This window comes from Taudactylus pleione, unplaced genomic scaffold, assembly GCF_031769625.1.
Source record: "Taudactylus pleione unplaced genomic scaffold, aTauple2 ptg000491l, whole genome shotgun sequence".
NCBI lineage: Eukaryota > Metazoa > Chordata > Amphibia > Anura > Myobatrachidae > Taudactylus > Taudactylus pleione.
The window spans coordinates 800,906-822,828 of NW_028284893.1; the positions used below are offsets into that span (position 1 = coordinate 800,906).

The 21,923-nt window shown below is 59.4% G+C and overlaps 1 protein-coding gene across 1 annotated transcript in view; it reads left to right on the forward strand.

Moving 5' to 3' along the window:
• Positions 1–21,923, forward strand: part of LOC148502558 (rab3 GTPase-activating protein non-catalytic subunit-like) — a 242,351-nt gene that overhangs the window by 79,100 nt on the left and 141,328 nt on the right. Inside the window, exons 3-4 of the mRNA XM_088449690.1 lie at positions 17,741–17,864; positions 20,624–20,705. Coding sequence (XP_088305816.1) covers positions 17,741–17,864; positions 20,624–20,705 — 206 coding nt within the window. The remainder of the gene's footprint in view (positions 1–17,740; positions 17,865–20,623; positions 20,706–21,923) is intronic.

Genomic DNA, 21,923 nt, shown 5'->3' on the forward strand with positions numbered 1-21,923 from the left:
CCCCTGTCTCCAGCGCCGGCAGCAGCTTGTCCTCTGTCATCAGTGCCCGGGTCCCCTGTCATCAGCGCCGGCAGCAGCTTGTCCCCTGTCATCAGTGCCCGGGTCCCCTGTCATCAGTGCTGGCAGCAGCTTGTCCTCTGTCATCAGTGCCCGGGTCCCCTGTCATCAGTGCCCGGGTCCCCTGTCTCCAGCGCCGGCAGCAGCTTGTCCCCTGTCATCAGTGCCCGGATCCCCTGTCATCAGTGCCCGGGTCCCCTGTCATCAGCGCCGGCGGCAGCTTGTCCCCTGTCATCAGTGCCCGGGTCCCCTGTCATCAGTGCCCGGGTCCCCTGTCATCAGTGCCCAGGTCCCCTGTCATCAGTGCTGACAGCAGCTTGTCCCCTGTCATCAGTGCCCGGGTCCCGTGTCGTCAGCGCCGGCAGCAGCTTGTCCCCTGTCATCAGTGCCGGCAGCAGCTTGTCCCCTGTCATCAGTGCCCGGGTCCCCTGTCATCAGTGCCGGCAGCAGCTTGCCCTCTGTCATCAGTGCCTGAGTCCCCTGTCTCCAGCGCCGGCAGCAGCTTGTCCTCTGTCATCAGTGCCCGGGTCCCCTGTCATCAGCGCCGGCAGCAGCTTGTCCCCTGTCATCAGTGCCCGGGTCCCCTGTCATCAGTGCTGGCAGCAGCTGGTCCCCTGTCATCAGTGCCCGGGTCCCCTGTCATCAGTGCCCGGGTCCCCTGTCATCAGTGCCCGGGTCCCCTGTCATCAGTGCCCGGGTCCCCTGTCATCAGTGCCCGGGTCCCCTGTCATCAGTGCCCGGGTCCCCTGTCATCAGTGCCCGGGTCCCCTGTCTCCAGCGCCGGCAGCAGCTTGTCCCCTGTCATCAGTGCCCGGGTCCCCTGTCATCAGCGCCGGCGGCAGCTTGTCCCCTGTCATCAGTGCCCGGGTCCCCTGTCTCCAGAGCCGGCAGCAGCTTGTCCCCTGTCATCAGTGCCCGGGTCCCCTGTCATCAGTGCCCGAGTCCCCTGTCTCCAGCGCCGGCAGCAGCTTGTCCTCTGTCATCAGTGCCCGGGTCCCCTGTCTGCAGAGCCCGGGTCCCCTGTCTGCAGAGCCCGGGTCCCCTGTCTGCACAGCCCGGGTCCCCTGTCTGCAGAGCCGGCAGCAGCTTGTCCCCTGTCATCAGCGCCGGCGGCAGCTGGTCCTCTGTCATCAGTGCCCGGGTCCCCTGTCATCAGTGCCCGGGTCCCCTGTCTTCAGTGCCCGGGTCCCCTGTCATCAGTGCTGGCAGCAGCTTGTCCCCTGTCATCAGTGCCTGGTCCCCTGTCATCAGTGCCGGCAGCAGCTTGTCCCCTGTCATCCGTGCCCGGGTCCCCTGTCATCAGTGCCGGCAGCAGCTGGTCCTCTGTCATCAGTGCCCGGGTCCCCTGTCATCAGTGCCCAGGTCCCCTGTCATCAGTGCTGGCAGCAGCTTGTCCCCTGTCATCAGTGCCCGGGTCCCCTGTCTCCAGCGCCGGCAGCAGCTTGTCCTCTTTCATCAGTGCCCGAGTCCCCTGTCTCCAGAGCCGGCAGCAGCTTGTCCCCTGTCATCAGTGCCCGGGTCCCCTGTCATCAGTGCTGGCAGCAGCTGGTCCCCTGTCATCAGTGCCCGGGTCCCCTGTCATCAGTGCCCGGGTCCCCTGTCATCAGTACCCGGGTCCCCTGTCATCAGTGCCCGGGTCCCCTGTCATCAGTGCCCGGGTCCCCTGTCATCAGTGCCCTGGTCCCCTGTCATCAGTGCCCATGTCCCCTGTCATCATTGCTTGCAGCAGCTGGTCCTCTGTCATCAGTGCCCGGGTCCCCTGTCTCCAGCGCCTGCAGCAGCTTGTCCCCTGTCGTCAGCGCCGGCAGCAGCTTGTCCCCTGTCGTCAGCGCCGGCAGCAGCTTGTCCCCTGTCGTCAGTGCCCGGGTCCCCTTGTCGTCAGTGCCCGGGTCCCCTTGTCGTCAGTGCCCGGGTCCCCTTGTCGTCAGTGCCCGGGTCCCCTTGTCGTCAGTGCCCGGGTCCCCTTGTCGTCAGTGCCGGCAGCAGCTTGTCCCCTGTCATCATTGCCCGGGTCCCCTGTCATCAGTGCTGGCAGCAGCTGGTCCCCTGTCATCAGTACCCGGGTCCCCTGTCATCAGTACCCGGGTCCCCTGTCATCAGTGCCCGGGTCCCCTGTCATCAGTGCCCGGGTCCCCTGTCATCAGTGCCCGGGTCCCCTGTCATCAGTGCCCGGGTCCCCTGTCATCAGTGCCCGGGTCCCCTGTCATCAGTGCCCGGGTCCCCTGTCATCAGTGCCCGGGTCCCCTGTCATCAGTGCCCGGGTCCCCTGTCATCAGTGCCCGGGTCCCTGTCTCCAGAGCCAGCAGCAGCTTGTCCCCTGTCATCAGTGCCCGGGTCCCCTGTCATCAGTGCCCGGGTCCCCTATCTCCAGCGCCGGCAGCAGCTTGTCCTCTGTCATCAGTGCCCGGGTCCCCGGTCTCCAGAGCGGCAGCAGCTTGTTCTCTGTCATCAGTGCCCGGGTCCCCTGTCTCCAGCGCCGGCAGCAGCTTGTCCCCTGTCATCAGTGCCCGGATCCCCTGTCATCAGTGCCCGGGTCCCCTGTCATCAGCGCCGGCGGCAGCTTGTCCCCTGTCATCAGTGCCTGGGTCCCCTGTCATCAGTGCCCGGGTCCCCTGTCTCCAGCGCCGGCAGCAGCTTGTCCTCTGTCATCAGTGCCCGAGTCCCCTGTCTCCAGAGCCGGCAGCAGCTTGTCCCCTGTCCTCAGTGCCCGGGTCCCCTGTCATCAGTGCTGGCAGCAGCTGGTCCTCTGTCATCAGTGCCCGGGTCCCCTGTCTCCAGCGCCGGCAGCAGCTTGTCCCCTGTCATCAGTGCCTGGTCTCCAGTCATCAGTGCCGGCAGCAGCTTGTCCCCTGTCATCAGTGCCCGGGTCCCCTGTCATCAGTGCTGGCAGCAGCTGGTCCTCTGTCATCAGTACCCGAATCCCCTGTCTCCAGAGCCGGCAGCAGCTTGTCCCCTGTCATCAGTGCCCGGGTCCCCTGTCATCAGTGCCCAGGTCCCCTGTCATCAGTGCTGGCAGCTGCTGGTCCTCTGTTATCAGTGCCCGGGTCCCCTGTCTCCAGCGCCGGCAGCAGCTTGTCCCCTGTCATCAGTGCCGGCAGCAGCTTGTCCCCTGTCATCAGTGCCCGGGTCCCCGTTCTCCAGCGCCGGCAGCAGCTTGTCCTCTGTCATCAGTGCCCGAGTCCCCTGTCTCCAGCGCCGGCAGCAGCTTGTCCTCTGTCATCAGTGCCCGGGTCCCCTGTCATCAGCGCCGGCAGCAGCTTGTCCCCTGTCATCAGTGCCCGGGTCCCCTGTCATCAGTGCTGGCAGCAGCTGGTCCCCTGTCATCAGTGCTGGCAGCAGCTGGTCCCCTGTCATCAGTACCCGGGTCCCCTGTCATCAGTGCCCGGGTCCCCTGTCATCAGTGCCCGGGTCCCCTGTCATCAGTGCCCGGGTCCCCTGTCATCAGTGCCCTGGTCCCCTGTCATCAGTGCCCATGTCCCCTGTCATCATTGCTTGCAGCAGCTGGTCCTCTGTCATCAGTGCCCGGGTCCCCTGTCGTCAGCGCCGGCAGCAGCTTGTCCCCTGTCGTCAGCGCCGGCAGCAGCTTGTCCCCTGTCGTCAGCGCCGGCAGCAGCTTGTCCCCTGTCGTCAGTGCCCGGGTCCCCTTGTCGTCAGTGCCCGGGTCCCCTTGTCGTCAGTGCCCGGGTCCCCTTGTCGTCAGTGCCCGGGTCCCCTTGTCGTCAGTGCCCGGGTCCTCTTGTCGTCAGTGCCCGGGTCCCCTTGTCGTCAGTGCCCGGGTCCCCTTGTCGTCAGTGCCCGGGTCCCCTGTCATCAGTGCCCGGGTCCCCTGTCATCAGTGCCGGCAGCAGCTGGTCCTCTGTCATCAGTGCCCGGTTCCCCTGTCTCCAGCGCCGGCAGCAGCATGTACCTTGTCATCAGTGCTGGCAGCAGCTGGTCACCTGTCATCAGTGCCTGGGTCCCCTGTCATCAGTGCTGGCAGCAGCTGGTCCCCTGTCATCAGTGCCCGGGTCCCCTGTCTCCAGAGCCGGGTCCCCTGTCTCCAGAGCCGGCAGCAGCTTGTCCCCTGTCATCGGTGCCCGGGTCCCCTGTCATCGGTGCCCGGGTCCCCTGTCTCCAGCGCCGGCAGCAGCTTGTCCCCTGTCATCAGTGCCCGGGTCCCCTGTCATCAGCGCCGGCAGCAGCTTCTCCTCTGTCATGAGTGCCCGGGTCCCCTGTCATGAGTGCCCAAGTCCCCTGTCATGAGTGCCCGGGTCCCCTGTCATGGGTGCCCGGGTCCCCTGTCATGGGTGCCCGGGTCCCCTGTCATGGGTGCCCGGGTCCCTGTCTCCAGAGCCAGCAGCAGCTTGTCCCCTGTCATCAGTGCCCGGGTCCCCTATCTCCAGCGCCGGCAGCAGCTTGTCCTCTGTCATCAGTGCCCGGGTCCCCTGTCTCCAGAGCCGGCAGCAGCTTGTCCTCCTTCATCAGTGCCCGGGTCCTCTGTCATCAGTGCTGGCAGCAGCTTGTCCCCTGTCATAAGTGCCCGGGTCCCCAGTCTTCAGTGCCCGTTTCCCCTGTCATCAGTGCCCGGGTCCCCTGTCATCAGTGCTGGCAGCAGCTGGTCCCCTGTCATCAGTGCCCGGGTCCTCTGTCATCAGTGCCCAGGTCCCCTGTCTCCAGTGCTGGCAGCAGCTTGTCCTCTGTCATCAGTGCCCAGGTCCCCTGTCTCCAGTGCTGGCAGCAGCTTGTCCTCTGTCATCAGTGCCCGAGTCCCCTGTCTCCAGAGCCGGCAGCAGCTTGTCCCCTGTCATCAGTGCCCAGGTCCTCTGTCATCAGTGCTGACAGCAGCTTGTCCCCAGTCATCAGTGCCCGGGTCCCGTGTCGTCAGCGCCGGCAGCAGCTTGTCCCCTGTCGTCAGTGCCGGCAGCAGCTTGTCCCCTGTCATCAGTGCCCGGGTCCCCTGTCTCCAGCGCCGGCAGCAGCTTGTCCTCTGTCATCAGTGCCCGGTCCCCTGTCATCAGCGCCGGCAGCAGCTTGTCCCCTGTCATCAGTGCCCGGGTCCCCTGTCATCAGTGCTGGCAGCAGCTTGTCCTCTGTCATCAGTGCCCGAGTCCCCTGTCTCCAGCGCCGGCAGCAGCTTGTCCTCTGTCATCAGTGCCCGGGTCCCCTGTCATCAGCGCCGGCAGCAGCTTTTCCCCTGTCATCAGTGCCCGGGTCCCCTGTCATCAGTGCTGGCAGCAGCTGGTCCCCTGTCATCAGTACCCGGGTCCCCTGTCATCAGTACCCGGGTCCCCTGTCATCAGTACCCGGGTCCCCTGTCATCAGTACCCGGGTCCCCTGTCATCAGTACCCGGGTCCCCTGTCATCAGTACCCGGGTCCCCTGTCATCAGTACCCGGGTCCCCTGTGTCCAGAGCGGCAGCAGCTTGTTCTCTGTCATCAGTGCCCGGGTCCCCTGTCTCCAGCGCCGGCAGCAGCTTGTCCCCTGTCATCAGTGCCCGGATCCCCTGTCATCAGTGCCCGGGTCCCCTGTCATCAGCGCCGGCGGCAGCTTGTCCCCTGTCATCAGTGCCTGGGTCCCCTGTCATCAGTGCCCGGGTCCCCTGTCTCCAGAGCCGGCAGCAGCTTGTCCCCTGTCATCAGTGCCCGGGTCCCCTGTCATCAGTGCTGGCAGCAGCTGGTCCCCTGTCATCAGTACCCGGGTCCCCTGTCTGCAGAGCCCGGGTCCCCTGTCTGCAGAGCCCGGGTCCCCTGTCTGCAGAGCCCGGGTCCCCTGTCTGCAGAGCCCGGGTCCCCTGTCTGCAGAGCCGGCAGCAGCTTGTCCCCTGTCATCAGCGCCGGCAGCAGCTGGTCCTCTGTCATCAGTGCCCGGGTCCCCTGTCATCAGTGCCCGGGTCCCCTGTCATCAGTGCCCGGGTCCCCTGTCATCAGTGCTGGCAGCAGCTTGTCCCCTGTCATCAGTGCCTGGTCCCCTGTCATCAGTGCCGGCAGCAGCTTGTCCCCTGTCATCCGTGCCCGGGTCCCCTGTCATCAGTGCCGGCAGCAGCTGGTCCCCTGTCATCAGTGCCCGGGTCCCCTGTCATCAGTGCCCGGGTCCCCTGTCATCAGTGCCCAGGTCCCCTGTCATCAGTGCTGGCAGCAGCTGGTCCTCTGTCTTTAGTGCCCGGGTCCCCTGTCATCAGTGCCGGCAGCAGCTTGTCCCCTGTCATCAGTGCCCGGGTCCCCTGTCTCCAGCGCCGGCAGCAGCTTGTCCTCTTTCATCAGTGCCCGAGTCCCCTGTCTCCAGAGCCGGTAGCAGCTTGTCCCCTGTCATCAGTGCCCGGGTCCCCTGTCATCAGTGCTGGCAGCAGCTGGTCCTCTGTCATCAGTGCCCGGGTCCCCTGTCTCCAGTGCCGGCAGCAGCTTGTCCCCTGTCATCAGTGCCTGGTCTCCAGTCATCAGTGCCGGCAACAGCTTGTCCCCTGTCATCAGTGCCCGGGTCCCCTGTCATCAGTGCTGGCAGCAGCTGGTCCTCTGTCATCAGTGCCCGAGTCCCCTGTCTCCAGAGCCGGCAGCAGCTTGTCCCCTGTCATCAGTGCCCGGGTCCCCTGTCATCAGCGCCGGCAGCAGCTTGTCCCCTGTCATCAGTGCCCGGGTCCCCTGTCATCAGTGCTGGCAGCAGCTGGTCCCCTGTCATCAGTGCCCGGGTCCCCTGTCATCAGTGCCCTGGTCCCCTGTCATCAGTGCCCATGTCCCCTGTCATCATTGCTTGCAGCAGCTGGTCCTCTGTCATCAGTGCCCGGGTCCCCTGTCTCCAGCACCTGCAGCAGCTTGTCCCCTGTCGTCAGCGCCGGCAGCAGCTTGTCCCCTGTCGTCAGTGCCGGCAGCAGCTTGTCCCCTGTCGTCAGTGCCCGGGTCCCCTTGTCGTCAGTGCCCGGGTCCCCTTGTCGTCAGTGCCCGGGTCCCCTTGTCGTCAGTGCCCGGGTCCCCTTGTCGTCAGTGCCCGGGTCCCCTTGTCGTCAGTGCCCGGGTCCCCTTGTCGTCAGTGCCCGGGTCCCCTGTCTGCAGAGCCGGCAGCAGCTGGTCCTCTGTCTTCAGTGCCCGGGTCCCCTGTCATCAGTGCCGGCAGCAGCTGGTCCTCTGTCATCAGTGCCCGGTTCCCCTGTCTCCAGCGCCGGCAGCAGCTTGTCCCCTGTCATCAGTGCTGGCAGCAGCTGGTCACCTGTCATCAGTGCCTGGGTCCCCTGTCATCAGTGCTGGCAGCAGCTGGTCCCCTGTCATCAGTGCCCGGGTCCCCTGTCTCCAGAGCCGGGTCCCCTGTCTCCAGAGCCGGCAGCAGCTTGTCCCCTGTCATCGGTGCCCGGGTCCCCTGTCATCGGTGCCCGGGTCCCCTGTCTCCAGCGCCGGCAGCAGCTTGTCCCCTGTCATCAGTGCCCGGGTCCCCTGTCATCAGCGCCGGCAGCAGCTTCTCCTCTGTCATGAGTGCCCGGGTCCCCTGTCATGAGTGCCCGGGTCCCCTGTCATGAGTGCCCGGGTCCCCTGTCATGAGTGCCCGGGTCCCCTGTCATGGGTGCCCGGGTCCCCTGTCATGGGTGCCCGGGTCCCCTGTCATGGGTGCCCGGGTCCCCTGTCATGGGTGCCCGGGTCCCTGTCTCCAGAGCCAGCAGCAGCTTGTCCCCTGTCATCAGTGCCCGGCTCCCCTGTCATCAGTGCCCGGGTCCCCTATCTCCAGCGCCGGCAGCAGCTTGTCCTCTGTCATCAGTGCCCGGGTCCCCTGTCTCCAGAGCGGCAGCAGCTTGTCCTCTGTCATCAGTGCCCGGGTCCCCTGTCTCCTGCGCCGGCAGCAGCTTGTCCCCTGTCATCAGTGCCCGGATCCCCTGTCATCAGTGCCCGGGTCCCCTGTCATCAGCGCCGGCGGCAGCTTGTCCCCTGTCATCAGTGCCCGGGTCCCCTGTCATCAGTGCCCGGGTCCCCTGTCTCCAGAGCCGGCAGCAGCTTGTCCTCCTTCATCAGTGCCCGGGTCCTCTGTCATCAGTGCTGGCAGCAGCTTGTCCCCTGTCATAAGTGCCCGGGTCCCCTGTCTCCAGCGCCGGCAGCAGCTTGTCCCCTGTCATCAGTGCCCGGGTCCCCTGTCATCAGTGCTGGCAGCAGCTTGTCCTCTGTCATCAGTGCCCGAGTCCCCTGTCTCCAGAGCCGGCAGCAGCTTGTCCCCTGTCATCAGTGCCCAGGTCCCCTGTCATCAGTGCCGGCAGCAGCTTGTCCTCTGTCATCAGTGCCCGAGTCCCCTGTCTCCAGCGCCGGCAGCAGCTTGTCCTCTGTCATCAGTGCCCGGGTCACCTGTCATCAGCGCCGGCAGCAGCTTGTCCCCATGTCATCAGTGCCCGGGTCCCCTGTCATCAGTGCTGGCAGCAGCTGGTCCCCTGTCATCAGTACCCGGGTTCCCTGTCATCAGTGCCCGGGTCCCCTGTCATCAGTGCCCTGGTCCCCTGTCATCAGTGCCCATGTCCCCTGTCATCATTGCTTGCAGCAGCTGGTCCTCTGTCATCAGTGCCCGGGTCCCCTGTCTCCAGCGCCGGCAGCAGCTTGTCCTCTGTCATCAGTGCCCGGGTCCCCTGTCATCAGCGCCGGCAGCAGCTTGTCCCCATGTCATCAGTGCCCGGGTCCCCTGTCATCAGTGCTGGCAGCAGCTGGTCCCCTGTCATCAGTACCCGGGTTCCCTGTCATCAGTGCCCGGGTCCCCTGTCATCAGTGCCCTGGTCCCCTGTCATCAGTGCCCATGTCCCCTGTCATCATTGCTTGCAGCAGCTGGTCCTCTGTCATCAGTGCCCGGGTCCCCTGTCTCCAGCGCCTGCAGCAGCTTGTCCTCTGTCATCAGTGCCCGAGTCCCCTGTCTCCAGCGCCGGCAGCAGCTTGTCCTCTGTCATCAGTGCCCGGGTCCCCTGTCATCAGTGCCCGGGTCCCCTGTCATCAGTGCCCGGGTCCCCTGTCATCAGTGCCCGGGTCCCCTGTCATCAGTGCCTGGGTCCCCTGTCATCGGTGCCCGGGTCCCCTGTCATGGGTGCCCGGGTCCCCTGTCATGGGTGCCCGGGTCCCTGTCTCCAGAGCCAGCAGCAGCTTGTCCCCTGTCATCAGTGCCCAGGTCCCCTGTCATCAGTGCTGACAGCAGCTTGTCCCCTGTCGTCAGTGCCCGGGTCCCGTGTCGTCAGCGCCGGCAGCAGCTTGTCCCCTGTCATCAGTGCCCGGGTCCCCTGTCATCAGTGCCCGGGTCCCCTGTCATCAGTGCCCGGGTCCCCTGTCATCAGTGCCCGGGTCCCCTGTCATCAGTGCCCGGGTCCCCTGTCATCAGTGCCCGGGTCCCCTGTCATCAGTGCCCGGGTCCCCTGTCATCAGTGCCCGGGTCCCCTGTCATCAGTGCCCGGGTCCCCTGTCATCAGTGCCCGGGTCCCCTGTCATCAGTGCCAGGGTCCCCTGTCATCAGTGCCAGGGTCCCCTGTCATCAGTGCCAGGGTCCCCTGTCATCAGTGCCAGGGTCCCCTGTCATCAGTGCCAGGGTCCCCTGTCATCAGTGCCGGGTCCCCTGTCTCCAGCGCCGACAGCAGCTTTTCCCCTGTCATCAGTGCCCGGGTCCCCTGTCGTCAGTGCCCGGGTCCCCTGTCGTCAGTGCCCGGGTCCCCTGTCATCAGTGCCCGGGTCCCCTGTCTCCAGCGCTTGCAGCAGCTTGTCCTCTGTCATCAGTGCCCGGGTCCCCTGTCTCCAGAGCCGGCAGCAGCTTGTCCTCTGTCATCAGTCCCCGGGTGCTCTGTCATCAGTGCCCGGGTCCCATGTCATCAGTGCTGGCAGCAGCTGGTCCCCTGTCATCAGTGCCCTGGTCCCCTGTCATCAGTGCCCGGGTCCCCTGTCTCCAGCGCCTGCAGCAGCTTGTCCCCTGTCATCAGTGCCCGGGTCCCCTGTCGTCAGCGCCGGCAGCAGCTGGTCCCCTTGTCGGCAGTGCCCGGGTCCCCTTGTCGGCAGTGCCCGGGTCCCCTTGTCGGCAGTGCCCGGGTCCCCTGTCTGCAGAGCCGGCAGCAGCTGGTCCTCTGTCTTCAGTGCCCGCGTCCCCTGTCATCAGTGCCCGGGTCCCCTGTCTCCAGCGCCGGCAGCAGCTTGTCCCCTGTCATCAGTGCCCGGGTCCCCTGTCATCAGCGCCGGCAGCAGCTTCTCCTCTGTCATGAGTGCCCGGGTCCCCTGTCATGAGTGCCCGGGTCCCCTGTCATGAGTGCCCGGGTCCCCTGTCATGAGTGCCCGGGTCCCCTGTCATGAGTGCCCGGGTCCCCTGTCATGAGTGCCCGGGTCCCCTGTCATGAGTGCCCGGGTCCCCTGTCATCAGTGCCCGGGTCCCCTGTCATGAGTGCCCGGGTCCCCTGTCATGAGTGCCCGGGTCCCCTGTCTCCTGAGCCGGCAGCAGCTTGTCCCCTTTCATCAGTGCCCGGGTCCCCTGTCTCCAGCGCCGGCAGCAGCTTGTCCTCTGTCATCAGTGCCCGAGTCCCCTGTCTCCAGCGCCGGCAGCAGCTTGTCCTCTGTCATCAGTGCCCGGGTCCCCTGTCATCAGCGCCGGCAGCAGCTTGTCCCCATGTCATCAGTGCCCGGGTCCCCTGTCATCAGTGCTGGCAGCAGCTGGTCCCCTGTCATCAGTACCCGGGTTCCCTGTCATCAGTGCCCGGGTCCCCTGTCATCAGTGCCCTGGTCCCCTGTCATCAGTGCCCATGTCCCCTGTCATCATTGCTTGCAGCAGCTGGTCCTCTGTCATCAGTGCCCGGGTCCCCTGTCTCCAGCGCCGGCAGCAGCTTGTCCTCTGTCATCAGTGCCCGGGTCCCCTGTCATCAGCGCCGGCAGCAGCTTGTCCCCATGTCATCAGTGCCCGGGTCCCCTGTCATCAGTGCTGGCAGCAGCTGGTCCCCTGTCATCAGTACCCGGGTTCCCTGTCATCAGTGCCCGGGTCCCCTGTCATCAGTGCCCTGGTCCCCTGTCATCAGTGCCCATGTCCCCTGTCATCATTGCTTGCAGCAGCTGGTCCTCTGTCATCAGTGCCCGGGTCCCCTGTCTCCAGCGCCTGCAGCAGCTTGTCCTCTGTCATCAGTGCCCGAGTCCCCTGTCTCCAGCGCCGGCAGCAGCTTGTCCTCTGTCATCAGTGTCCTGGTCCCCTGTCATCAGTGCCCGGGTCCCCTGTCATCAGTGCCCGGGTCCCCTGTCATCAGTGCCCGGGTCCCCTGTCATCAGTGCCCGGGTCCCCTGTCATCAGTGCCTGGGTCCCCTGTCATCGGTGCCCGGGTCCCCTGTCATGGGTGCCCGGGTCCCCTGTCATGGGTGCCCGGGTCCCTGTCTCCAGAGCCAGCAGCAGCTTGTCCCCTGTCATCAGTGCCCAGGTCCCCTGTCATCAGTGCTGACAGCAGCTTGTCCCCTGTCGTCAGTGCCCGGGTCCCGTGTCGTCAGCGCCGGCAGCAGCTTGTCCCCTGTCATCAGTGCCCGGGTCCCCTGTCATCAGTGCCCGGGTCCCCTGTCATCAGTGCCCGGGTCCCCTGTCATCAGTGCCCGGGTCCCCTGTCATCAGTGCCCGGGTCCCCTGTCATCAGTGCCCGGGTCCCCTGTCATCAGTGCCCGGGTCCCCTGTCATCAGTGCCCGGGTCCCCTGTCATCAGTGCCCGGGTCCCCTGTCATCAGTGCCCGGGTCCCCTGTCATCAGTGCCAGGGTCCCCTGTCATCAGTGCCGGGTCCCCTGTCTCCAGCGCCGACAGCAGCTTTTCCCCTGTCATCAGTGCCCGGGTCCCCTGTCGTCAGTGCCCGGGTCCCCTGTCGTCAGTGCCCGGGTCCCCTGTCATCAGTGCCCGGGTCCCCTGTCTCCAGCGCTTGCAGCAGCTTGTCCTCTGTCATCATTGCCCGGGTCCCCTGTCTCCAGAGCCGGCAGCAGCTTGTCCTCTGTCATCAGTCCCCGGGTGCTCTGTCATCAGTGCCCGGGTCCCATGTCATCAGTGCTGGCAGCAGCTGGTCCCCTGTCATCAGTGCCCGGGTCCCCTGTCATCAGTGCCCGAGTCCCCTGTCTCCAGAGCCGGCAGCAGCTTGTCCCCTGTCATCAGTGCCCTGGTCCCCTGTCATCAGTGCCCATGTCCCCTGTCATCATTGCTTGCAGCAGCTGGTCCTCTGTCATCAGTGCCCGGGTCCCCTGTCTCCAGCGCCTGCAGCAGCTTGTCCCCTGTCATCAGTGCCCGGGTCCCCTGTCGTCAGCGCCGGCAGCAGCTTGTCCCCTGTCGTCAGTGCCCGGGTCCCCTTGTCGGCAGTGCCCGGGTCCCCTTGTCGGCAGTGCCCGGGTCCCCTTGTCGGCAGTGCCCGGGTCCCCTTGTCGGCAGTGCCCGGGTCCCCTTGTCGGCAGTGCCCGGGTCCCCTGTCTGCAGAGCCGGCAGCAGCTGGTCCTCTGTCTTCAGTGCCCGCGTCCCCTGTCATCAGTGCCCGGGTCCCCTGTCTCCAGCGCCGGCAGCAGCTTGTCCCCTGTCATCAGTGCCCGGGTCCCCTGTCATCAGCGCCGGCAGCAGCTTCTCCTCTGTCATGAGTGCCCGGGTCCCCTGTCATGAGTGCCCGGGTCCCCTGTCATGAGTGCCCGGGTCCCCTGTCATGAGTGCCCGGGTCCCCTGTCATGAGTGCCCGGGTCCCCTGTCATGAGTGCCCGGGTCCCCTGTCATGAGTGCCCGGGTCCCCTGTCATGAGTGCCCGGGTCCCCTGTCATGAGTGCCCGGGTCCCCTGTCATGAGTGCCCGGGTCCCCTGTCATGAGTGCCCGGGTCCCCTGTCTCCTGAGCCGGCAGCAGCTTGTCCCCTTTCATCAGTGCCCGGGTCCCCTGTCTCCAGCGCCGGCAGCAGCTTGTCCTCTGTCATCAGTGCCCGGGTCCCCTGTCATAAGTGCCCGGGTCCCCTGTCATCAGTGCCCGGGTCCCCTGTCTCCAGCGCCGGCAGCAGCTTGTCCTCTGTTTTCAGTGCCGGGTCCCCTGTCATCAGTGCCCTTTTCCCCTGTCATCAGTGCCCGGGTCCCCTGTCTCCAGCGCCGGCAGCAGCTTGTCCTCTGTCTTCAGTGCCCGTTTCCCCTGTCATCAGTGCCCGTTTCCCCTGTCATCAGTGCCCGGGTCCCCTGTCATCAGTGCTGGCAGCAGCTTGTTCTCTGTCATCAGTGCCCGGGTCCCCTGTCTCCAGCGCCGGCAGCAGCTTGTCCTCTCATCAGTGCCCGGGTCCCCTATCTCCAGAGCCGGCAGCAGCTTGTCCTCTGTCATCAGTGCCCGGGTGCTCTGTCATCAGTGCCCGGGTCCCATGTCATCAGCGCCGGCAGCAGCTTGTCCCCTGTCATCAGTGCCCGGGTCCCCTGTCATCAGTGCCTGGGTCCCCTGTCATCAGTGCCCGGGTCCCCTGTCTGCAGAGCCCGGGTCCCCTGTGTGCAGTGCCCGGGTCTCCTGTGTGCAGTGCCCGGGTCTCCTGTGTGCAGTGCCCGGGTCCCCTGTCTGCAGTGCCCGGGTCCCCTGTCTGCAGTGCCCGGGTCCCCTGTCTGCAGTGCCCGGGTCCCCTGTCTGCAGTGCCCGGGTCCCCTGTCTGCAGTGCCCGGGTCCCCTGTCTGCAGTGCCCGGGTCCCCTGTCTGCAGTGCCCGGGTCCCCTGTCTGCAGTGCCCGGGTCCCCTGTCTGCAGTGCCCGGGTCCCCTGTCTGCAGTGCCCGGGTCCCCTGTCTGCAGTGCCCGGGTCCCCTGTCTGCAGTGCCCGGGTCCCCTGTCTGCAGTGCCCGGGTCCCCTGTCTGCAGTGCCGGCAGCTTCTTGTCTTCTGTCATCAGTGCCGGCAGCTTCTTGTCCTCTGTCATCAGTGCCGGGTCCCCTGTCTCCAGCGCCGGCATCAGCTTGTCCTCTGTCATCAGTGCCGGGTCCCCTGTCATCTGTGCCACGGTGTCAGATTGTGGATGTACATAGTAATGGGCTTGAATGTTTTTTTTTTTTTTTTTTTTTAAAGTTTAAAAACAATTGTGCCACTTCCATTTACATGCTAAGCAGATCGCCCGCATGGGGGCCGCTACAATACTGTTCTTGGTACATAACTGTAATTGTGGGCATTAATCAATTACTTCTACTTCTTATACCAACATGGGTGTACACCCTAACGCATTGCACATACTGTATACTGTGCTTATGCTATGACCTATAACCACACTGTGACATATAAAGTATACGGGATATAAATGATCTTTATTAAGAATTCACTATTATTGAAATTAACTTTGCTGTATGTATGTAAGAAATAGCTCTCATTCACAACCATCGATAGCTCTCATTCACAACCATCGATAGCTCTCATTCACAACCATCGATAGCTCTCATTCACAACCATTGATTGTTTACCGTATGTAAGGATCGCATTATATTACTACATTACATTATAAAAGCAGATCGTGCTCAACACCTTTATAGCAGAAAAATTCTTCTCTAATATATTACTGTTTAAATGTCTATTTTATGCTGTGCAATGTTCTTTTCAAGGGTTTGCTACAAACAAACTATTATAGTTTTGCCAATTCAAACACTCCTTTGAGAATTGGTTACATAATTATACAGTAATGTAAAGGTGCCTTGATGCCATCTCGTGTCAGATTTCCCCTGAACGCTCCCCGGCAGCTCCCCGGCAGCCCCCCGGCAGCCCCCCGGCAGCCTCCCAGCAGCTCCCCGGCAGCCTCCCAGCAGCTCCCCGGCAGCCTCCCAGCAGCTTCCCGGCAGCTCCCCGGCAGCCTCCCCAGCAGCTCCCCGGCAGCCTCCCAGCAGCTCCCCTGCAGCCTCCCAGCAGCCTCCCAGCAGCTCCCCGGCAGCCTCCCAGCAGCTCCCCAGCAGCTCCCCGGCAGCCTCCCAGCAGCTCCCCGGCAGCCTCCCAGCAGCTCCCCGGCAGCTCCCCGGCAGCTCCCCGGCAGCCTCCCAGCAGCTCCCCGGCAGCCTCCCAGCAGCTCCCCGGCAGCCTCCCAGCAGCTCCCCGGCAGCCTCCCAGCAGCTCCCCAGCAGCTCCCCGGCAGCTCCCCGGCAGCTCCCCGGCAGCCTCCCAGCAGCTCCCCAGCAGCTCCCCAGCAGTCCTGCACACGATTTGGTGTTACAAAGTGTCCAATGTGACAAACGCTCTCTCCTGTATCCTTATCTATCTGCAGTGTATCGTGTCCCAGATTGTCAGATCTGCCCTGCAGCAGGAAAGGTCTGACGATGCCATGTACGACCAGTGGGGTACGCACATCGGCATTGTGATCCTGAGTGGACACTCACGATTGGACATATTTTACACGATTTGTCGTTCTGATGCGTCGAAATCGGGCAAATCGTGTAAAATATCGCCTAGTGTGTAGTCACCTTAACAGTTACTTTATTTTTTGTTACTACGTATCTTATTTAAAGCCACTATTCCTTTTGCTGGCACAAGATTATTTACACCCAGGAATACTATGGAGAATAGGCACAGCTTTAACACACAATCTCATTTGTTTTCCTTTATTTTAGTACATCACTTTTTGGTTAGGTTTACAAATGTCAGTAAAAAAATAAATAAAATAAAAATATCCCGGTTGTATTTAAATAATAAAAATGTCACATGCAGACTCTGTCCGCCTACTGTACTTCTGTGACATCACAGGTTGGAGAGATGGTGGTTAGGTGTGTGGGGCGCCATTTTAGTTGGATGGCTGGAGGAAAGTTGGTCTGATGTGTGGCCTGCTTAACTGTGTTTGTGTGTGTGGTAATGCTGGCAGGGTGAGGTGTGTGTGTGTGTGCTGGCAGGGTGAGGTGTGTGTGTGTGTGCTGGCAGGGTGAGGTGTGTGTGTGCTGGCAGGGTGAGGTGTGTGTGTGCTGGCAGGGTGAGGTGTGTGTGTGGTAATGCTGGCAGGGTGAGGTGTGTGTGTGCTGGCAGGGTGAGGTGTGTGTGTGCTGGCAGGGTGAGGTGTGTGGTAATGCTGGCAGGGTGAGGTGTGTGGTAATGCTGGCAGGGTGAGGTGTGTGTGTGCTGGCAGGGTGAGGTGTGTGTGTGTGTGTGCTGGCAGGGTGAGGTGTGTGTGTGTGCTGGCAGGGTGAGGTGTGTGTGCTGGCAGGGTGAGGTGTGTGTGTGTGCTGGCAGGGTGAGGTGTGTGTGTGCTGGCAGGGTGAGGTGTGTGTGCTGGCAGGGTGAGGTGTGTGTGTGTGCTGGCAGGGTGAGGTGTGTGTGTGCTGGCAGGGTGAGGTGTGTGGTAATGCTGGCAGGGTGAGGTGTGTGGTAATGCTGGCAGGGTGAGGTGTGTGTGTGCTGGCAGGGTGAGGTGTGTGTGTGCTGGCAGGGTGAGGTGTGTGTGTGTGCTGGCAGGGTGAGGTGTGTGTGTGTGCTGGCAGGGTGAGGTGTGTGTGTGTGCTGGCAGGGTGAGGTGTGTGTGTGTGTGGTAATGCTGGCAGGGTGAGGTGTGTGTGTGCTGGCAGGGTGAGGTGTGTGTGTGTGGTAATGCTGGCAGGGTGAGGTGTGTGTGTGTGCTGGCAGGGTGAGGTGTGTGTGTGTGTGTGCTGGCAGGGTGAGGTGTGTGTGGTAATGCTGGCAGGGTGAGGTGTGTGTGTGGTAATGCTGGCAGGGTGAGGTGTGTGTGTGGTAATGCTGGCAGGGTGAGGTGTGTGTGTGGTAATGCTGGCAGGGTGAGGTGTGTGTGTGGTAATGCTGGCAGGGTGAGGTGTGTGTGTGGTAATGCTGGCAGGGTGATGTGCGTGTGTGTGCTGGCAGGGTGATGTGCGTGTGTGTGCTGGCAGGGTGATGTGCGTGTGTGTGCTGGCAGGGTGATGTGCGTGTGTGTGCTGGCAGGGTGATGTGCGTGTGTGTGCTGGCAGGGTGATGTGCGTGTGTGTGCTGGCAGGGTGATGTGCGTGTGTGTGCTGGCAGGGTGAGGTGTGTGTGTGTGTGTGTGCTGGCAGGGTGAGGTGTGTGTGTGTGTGTGCTGGCAGGGTGAGGTGTGTGTGTGTGTGCTGGCAGGGTGAGGTGTGTGTATGTTGGCAGGGTGAGGTGTGTGTGTGTGGTAATGCTGGCAGGGTGAGGTGTGTGTGGGTGGTTAATGGTTGCTGACATATAATGGAGCACAAGTGTGGCATAAATATACCAGGGATGTGCCGGCTCAGACTAGTTTGGATTTTCCCGCCAAGTTCGGATATTTCCCGCCGAAAGAGGCAAAACATCATCTGTCATAGACAAACATCATCTTTTATGGACTTTTGTCCAGGAATGATGATGTTTGTCCATGAGAGATGACGTTTTGCCTCTTTCCAAGACCCGTTTTTGGCTGGGAAAATTCATCCCTAAAATATACATTGGGGCATTGATGTCTGTCATAATTATGAAGTGCACATAAAGCTGTATGGTATATAATGAAATTGTGGCACAGATGTATGGCATATTATGAATTGGGGCAGATTTATGAGGCACAGTATGTTTTTGGGGCTCTGCTGTGTGGCATATTAGTTGGGGCATTTCTATATAGTATATTATGAATTTGGGACACTGCTGTGTGGCATATTTTAAATTGGCGTCACTAATGTGTGGCATAGTATAGTAGGGAACAGGGGAGGTGGTAGAAATGTTACTTAGGGCGCCCAGACACCTTGCATCGGCTATGTGTGTATGCTTCATATTGGGATCTCTGTATGTATGCATTTTTCTTTCTCCTGCTACCAGTCATGTGCCTTTATACCGTCCACAGGCAGAAGAGGAAACCTCAAGCAAAGCTCCTTCCTTCTACTGGTTGCAAGATTGTGTGTTGTCCTTGTCACCGACCAACGATCTCATGGTCATCGCCCACGAACAGAAAGCTGTGTTTCTAGCACGTGAGAAAACCTCTCATTCTTTATATAATCCAGGGGGAAGTGATCATTCTCTATATAACCCAGGGGGAAGTGATCATTCTTTATATAATCCAGGGGGAAGTGATCATTCTTTATATAACCCAGGGGGAAGTGATCATTCTTTATATAACCCAGGGGGAAGTGATCATTCTTTATATAACCCAGGGGGAAGTGATCATTCTTTATATAACCCAGGGGGAAGTGATCATTCTTTATATAATCCAGGGGGAAGTGATCATTCTTTATATAATCCAGGGGGAAGTGATCATTCTTTATATAACCCAGGGGGAAGTGATCATTCTTTATATAATCCAGGGGGAAGTGATCATTCTTTATATAACCCAGGGGGAAGTGATCATTCTTTATATAATCCAGGGGGAAGTGATCATTCTCTATATAACCCAGGGGGAAGTGATCATTCTTTATATAATCCAGGGGGAAGTGATCATTCTTTATATAACCCAGGGGGAAGTGATCATTCTTTATATAACCCAGGGGGAAGTGATCATTCTTTCTATAATCCAGGGGGAAGTGATCATTCTTTCTATAACCCAGGGGGAAGTGATCATTCTTTATATAATCCAGGGGGAAGTGATCATTCTTTATATAACCCAGGGGGAAGTGATCATTCTTTATATAACCCAGGGGGAAGTGATCATTCTTTATATAACCCAGGGGGAAGTGATCATTCTTTATATAACCCAGGGGGAAGTGATCATTCTTTATATAACCCAGGGGGAAGTGATCATTCTTTCTATAACCCAGGGGGAAGTGATCATTCTTTATATAACCCAGGGGGAAGTGATCATTCTTTATATAATCCAGGGGGAAGTGATCATTCTTTATATAATCCAGGGGGAAGTGATCATTCTCTATATAACCCAGGGGGAAGTGATCATTCTTTCTATAATCCAGGGGGAAGTGATCATTCTTTCTATAACCCAGGGGGAAGTGATCATTCTTTATATAATCCAGGGGGAAGTGATCATTCTTTATATAACCCAGGGGGAAGTGATCATTCTTTATATAACCCAGGGGGAAGTGATCATTCTTTCTATAACCCAGGGGGAAGTGATCATTCTTTATATAATCCAGGGGGAAGTGATCATTCTTTATATAATCCAGGGGGAAGTGATCATTCTTTATATAATCCAGGGGGAAGTGATCATTCTATATATAATCCAGGGGGAAGTGATTATTCCCTACCAGTGCACACTTCTGATCATGTCTGTCTCCCATTGGCTGTGCTCCTCTGCTCAGCTCACATTGGAGCTCATTCAGAGAAGCTCGCTAGATGCGATTGCTCGCACCCAGAGTATTCAAATTCGGCTAAGTGACGGCATGTAATATTACATGTCACCTGCCACAAAGTGGGCGTGCTTATGCCTTTCCGTGCAATCACTTTGTGTCTATAGATGCCCATTAGCATATGTAGCGACGCCCACTAGCGCACGTCATCTCCTGGAAGTGTATTAAAACATTGGTACATCGAGGACCATTGGAAGGGCTCGCAGCGCTTGTGGTTGCCTTACCTTACCGCAAGTACTGCGAGGACTTCAGTGTCAAAAACAGGCAGGGGACGTACTATGACGCTGCCTGATAATTATGCACGCCTCTGAAACGGCGTTACTACACTCAGGCACGCCTGCGTTCTCACCTCCACACCCCCCGTTATTAATGTCCTGCCCCTGTTACCACCCACAAACGGTCTATCCTGTCACTCATTACACTGGGCTGTCTTTGCTTGGCGAGCGAGAGGATTTCGATCGCTCCAAGTAGTACGCGCAGAATTAATCGTACGCATGCGCGGTCTGACATCGGCCGCGTACGAGCGAGCGGCCGCTTGCGAGCAGGTCTGAATCGGGTCCATTGTCCATGTACTATGGTGGCTGCCTCCTATCTCTCTTGTGGCCTGGCATCTTGTCTTTTGTTATCCGTTAAAAGCTGTGTTATACATAATACATTCCCATTTTGATATTGTCAGTTGGGATAAATCTATTTGTAGTCTCTGAAATATCTACATAATAGTCATCAATTCTTCCTGTAAGTGAATATTCAATATATTATTATCTAATCCCAGATCCTAGAGAAGGAGGTGTTGTTAGACCAACCTTCTGTCCCTGAAATGGCCTGTCTTCTGCTGAGGTGTGCTGAAGGATAGAATATATAGTGCAATGTAGCCCATTAGAATGCAGCACACGTATGTTTTATTGCTTTGTTAATATAGATTTTCCCCATCACTTCCTTCAGTGCAGCTACTGTAAGCGAAATCCAAGTTCTTATAGGACGTAAACCTACTTTTGGCCATGACTACAATATTTCACTATTGTTTGTTCTTCTGATTAATTCTAAACCTTGGAATGTATGTCAGGTTTATTATTTAAGTACACACTGTTCCTTACATACAGTACCATGGAATTGGATATCAGTGGTGCTATTAATTCTGCCTATAAATTCTCTGTTTATATCGGGTCACCTGGGGAACCAGCTGTCCCATCACATTTTGTTGTGTTTATTTTTTATAGGTTTTCTATTTTGCATCATTCTGAAATATTAATAGGGGTGTGGAGTAGCAGGTGACAGAGCCTTAGTAACTATCTTGCAGTCTCCTAGGTAACGTACATGCTATGTACTGTTGGCTGTATTCAGGGGCATGGGCAGTGGTACTTACTGGTAGGATATCCTGACTTTCTATGGGAACATTCTGCAGTGACACCTTTTTATTAATCTGTACTCTCCAGCTAAATGGAAAGCAGACAGTAAAGGCAAAGAGGAGATGCAGTATGAAGTGGTCTGGAGCGGATCTCTAAACGCTGAAGATGGGTATGTTGTCTTTGGCATTGTGATATACATACAGTACAGGCTTTACTTTGCAATATATTGTTTCTTCTTCAGGGTCCATAGGAGGTCCACAGGGATACCATGGGGAAATGTGGTTGGAGTGATTCAGGCACCAAACAGTTAAGCTTTCAGATCCCAGGATTCCTCAGGTCCTCCTCCACATATACCCCGCCCCTGGCCACAGGCATTCAGTTTTTCGTTTGGTGCGGCAGGATTCAGACGCACCTTTATAACAGGGGGACTGCTCATGCAGTCCCAAGCTTTTTATTTTATGTTTTATTTATTTTTACTTCAGGGAAAGCAGCACTAGGCGTTCTAATGGAGGCCTGTGCTGCTGCTCCACCTACCCCCGCCAGTGCCGCAACACCAGTAACTGGACTGGTGATTTCGGCGGGCACCAGCGGAGCTTGGCTAGCGACGATGCTGGGACCCGGGACTGCAGCCGGAAGTACGGGGATGCAGGTAAGGTGGCTCCCCGTGGCAGTCCGTACCTCCGGCGGTTGGAGACCTGCTGGAGGTGGCTGTAGTGAGGCGACTGCTGCGTCCGCACCCCCACTAGACCACCGGGGCAAGTCAGTATGGCGTCGGGGACAGTGGCGTGGCCATGTTATAAGGCCAGCACACCTGGGGCGGTAAATACAGCATAGGGGATGTAGGCTCTCCCTGGCAGCCCCTCCCCCAGCCCAGACGCCGATCCAGCTGAGGTATCCCCGCGTCTGCGTTGCTCCTCCTACCCTCCTCTGTGTATGAGACGCACAGCGACCACTATCATTGTTGTGCTGAAGCTGCTGGTCTCAGGAGGTTTTGGGTCTAGTCTCCCTGTATACCTCTCCCCAGAGACCAGGTTATACAGCGCTCAAATCCTACCAAGCCTTGTGCTTTGAGTAGTCGATTCAGGGTCCATTGTAAGTATATTGTATATGCATTGTATGTGACTATTGCTGGCTCTGCTGTGTGTGTGTGTATATATATATATGTGTGTGTGTGTGTGTGTGTGTGTGTGTGTGTGTGTGTGTGTATATATATATATTATACACACACACAGTACCAGTCAAAAGTTTGGACACACCTTCTCATTCAATGGTTTTTGTTGATTTAAATTATTTTCAACATAGTAGATTAATACTGAAGACATCAAATCTATGACAGATCTCATATGGAATTATGTTGTAAACAAAAAAGTATTAAACAAATCAGCAT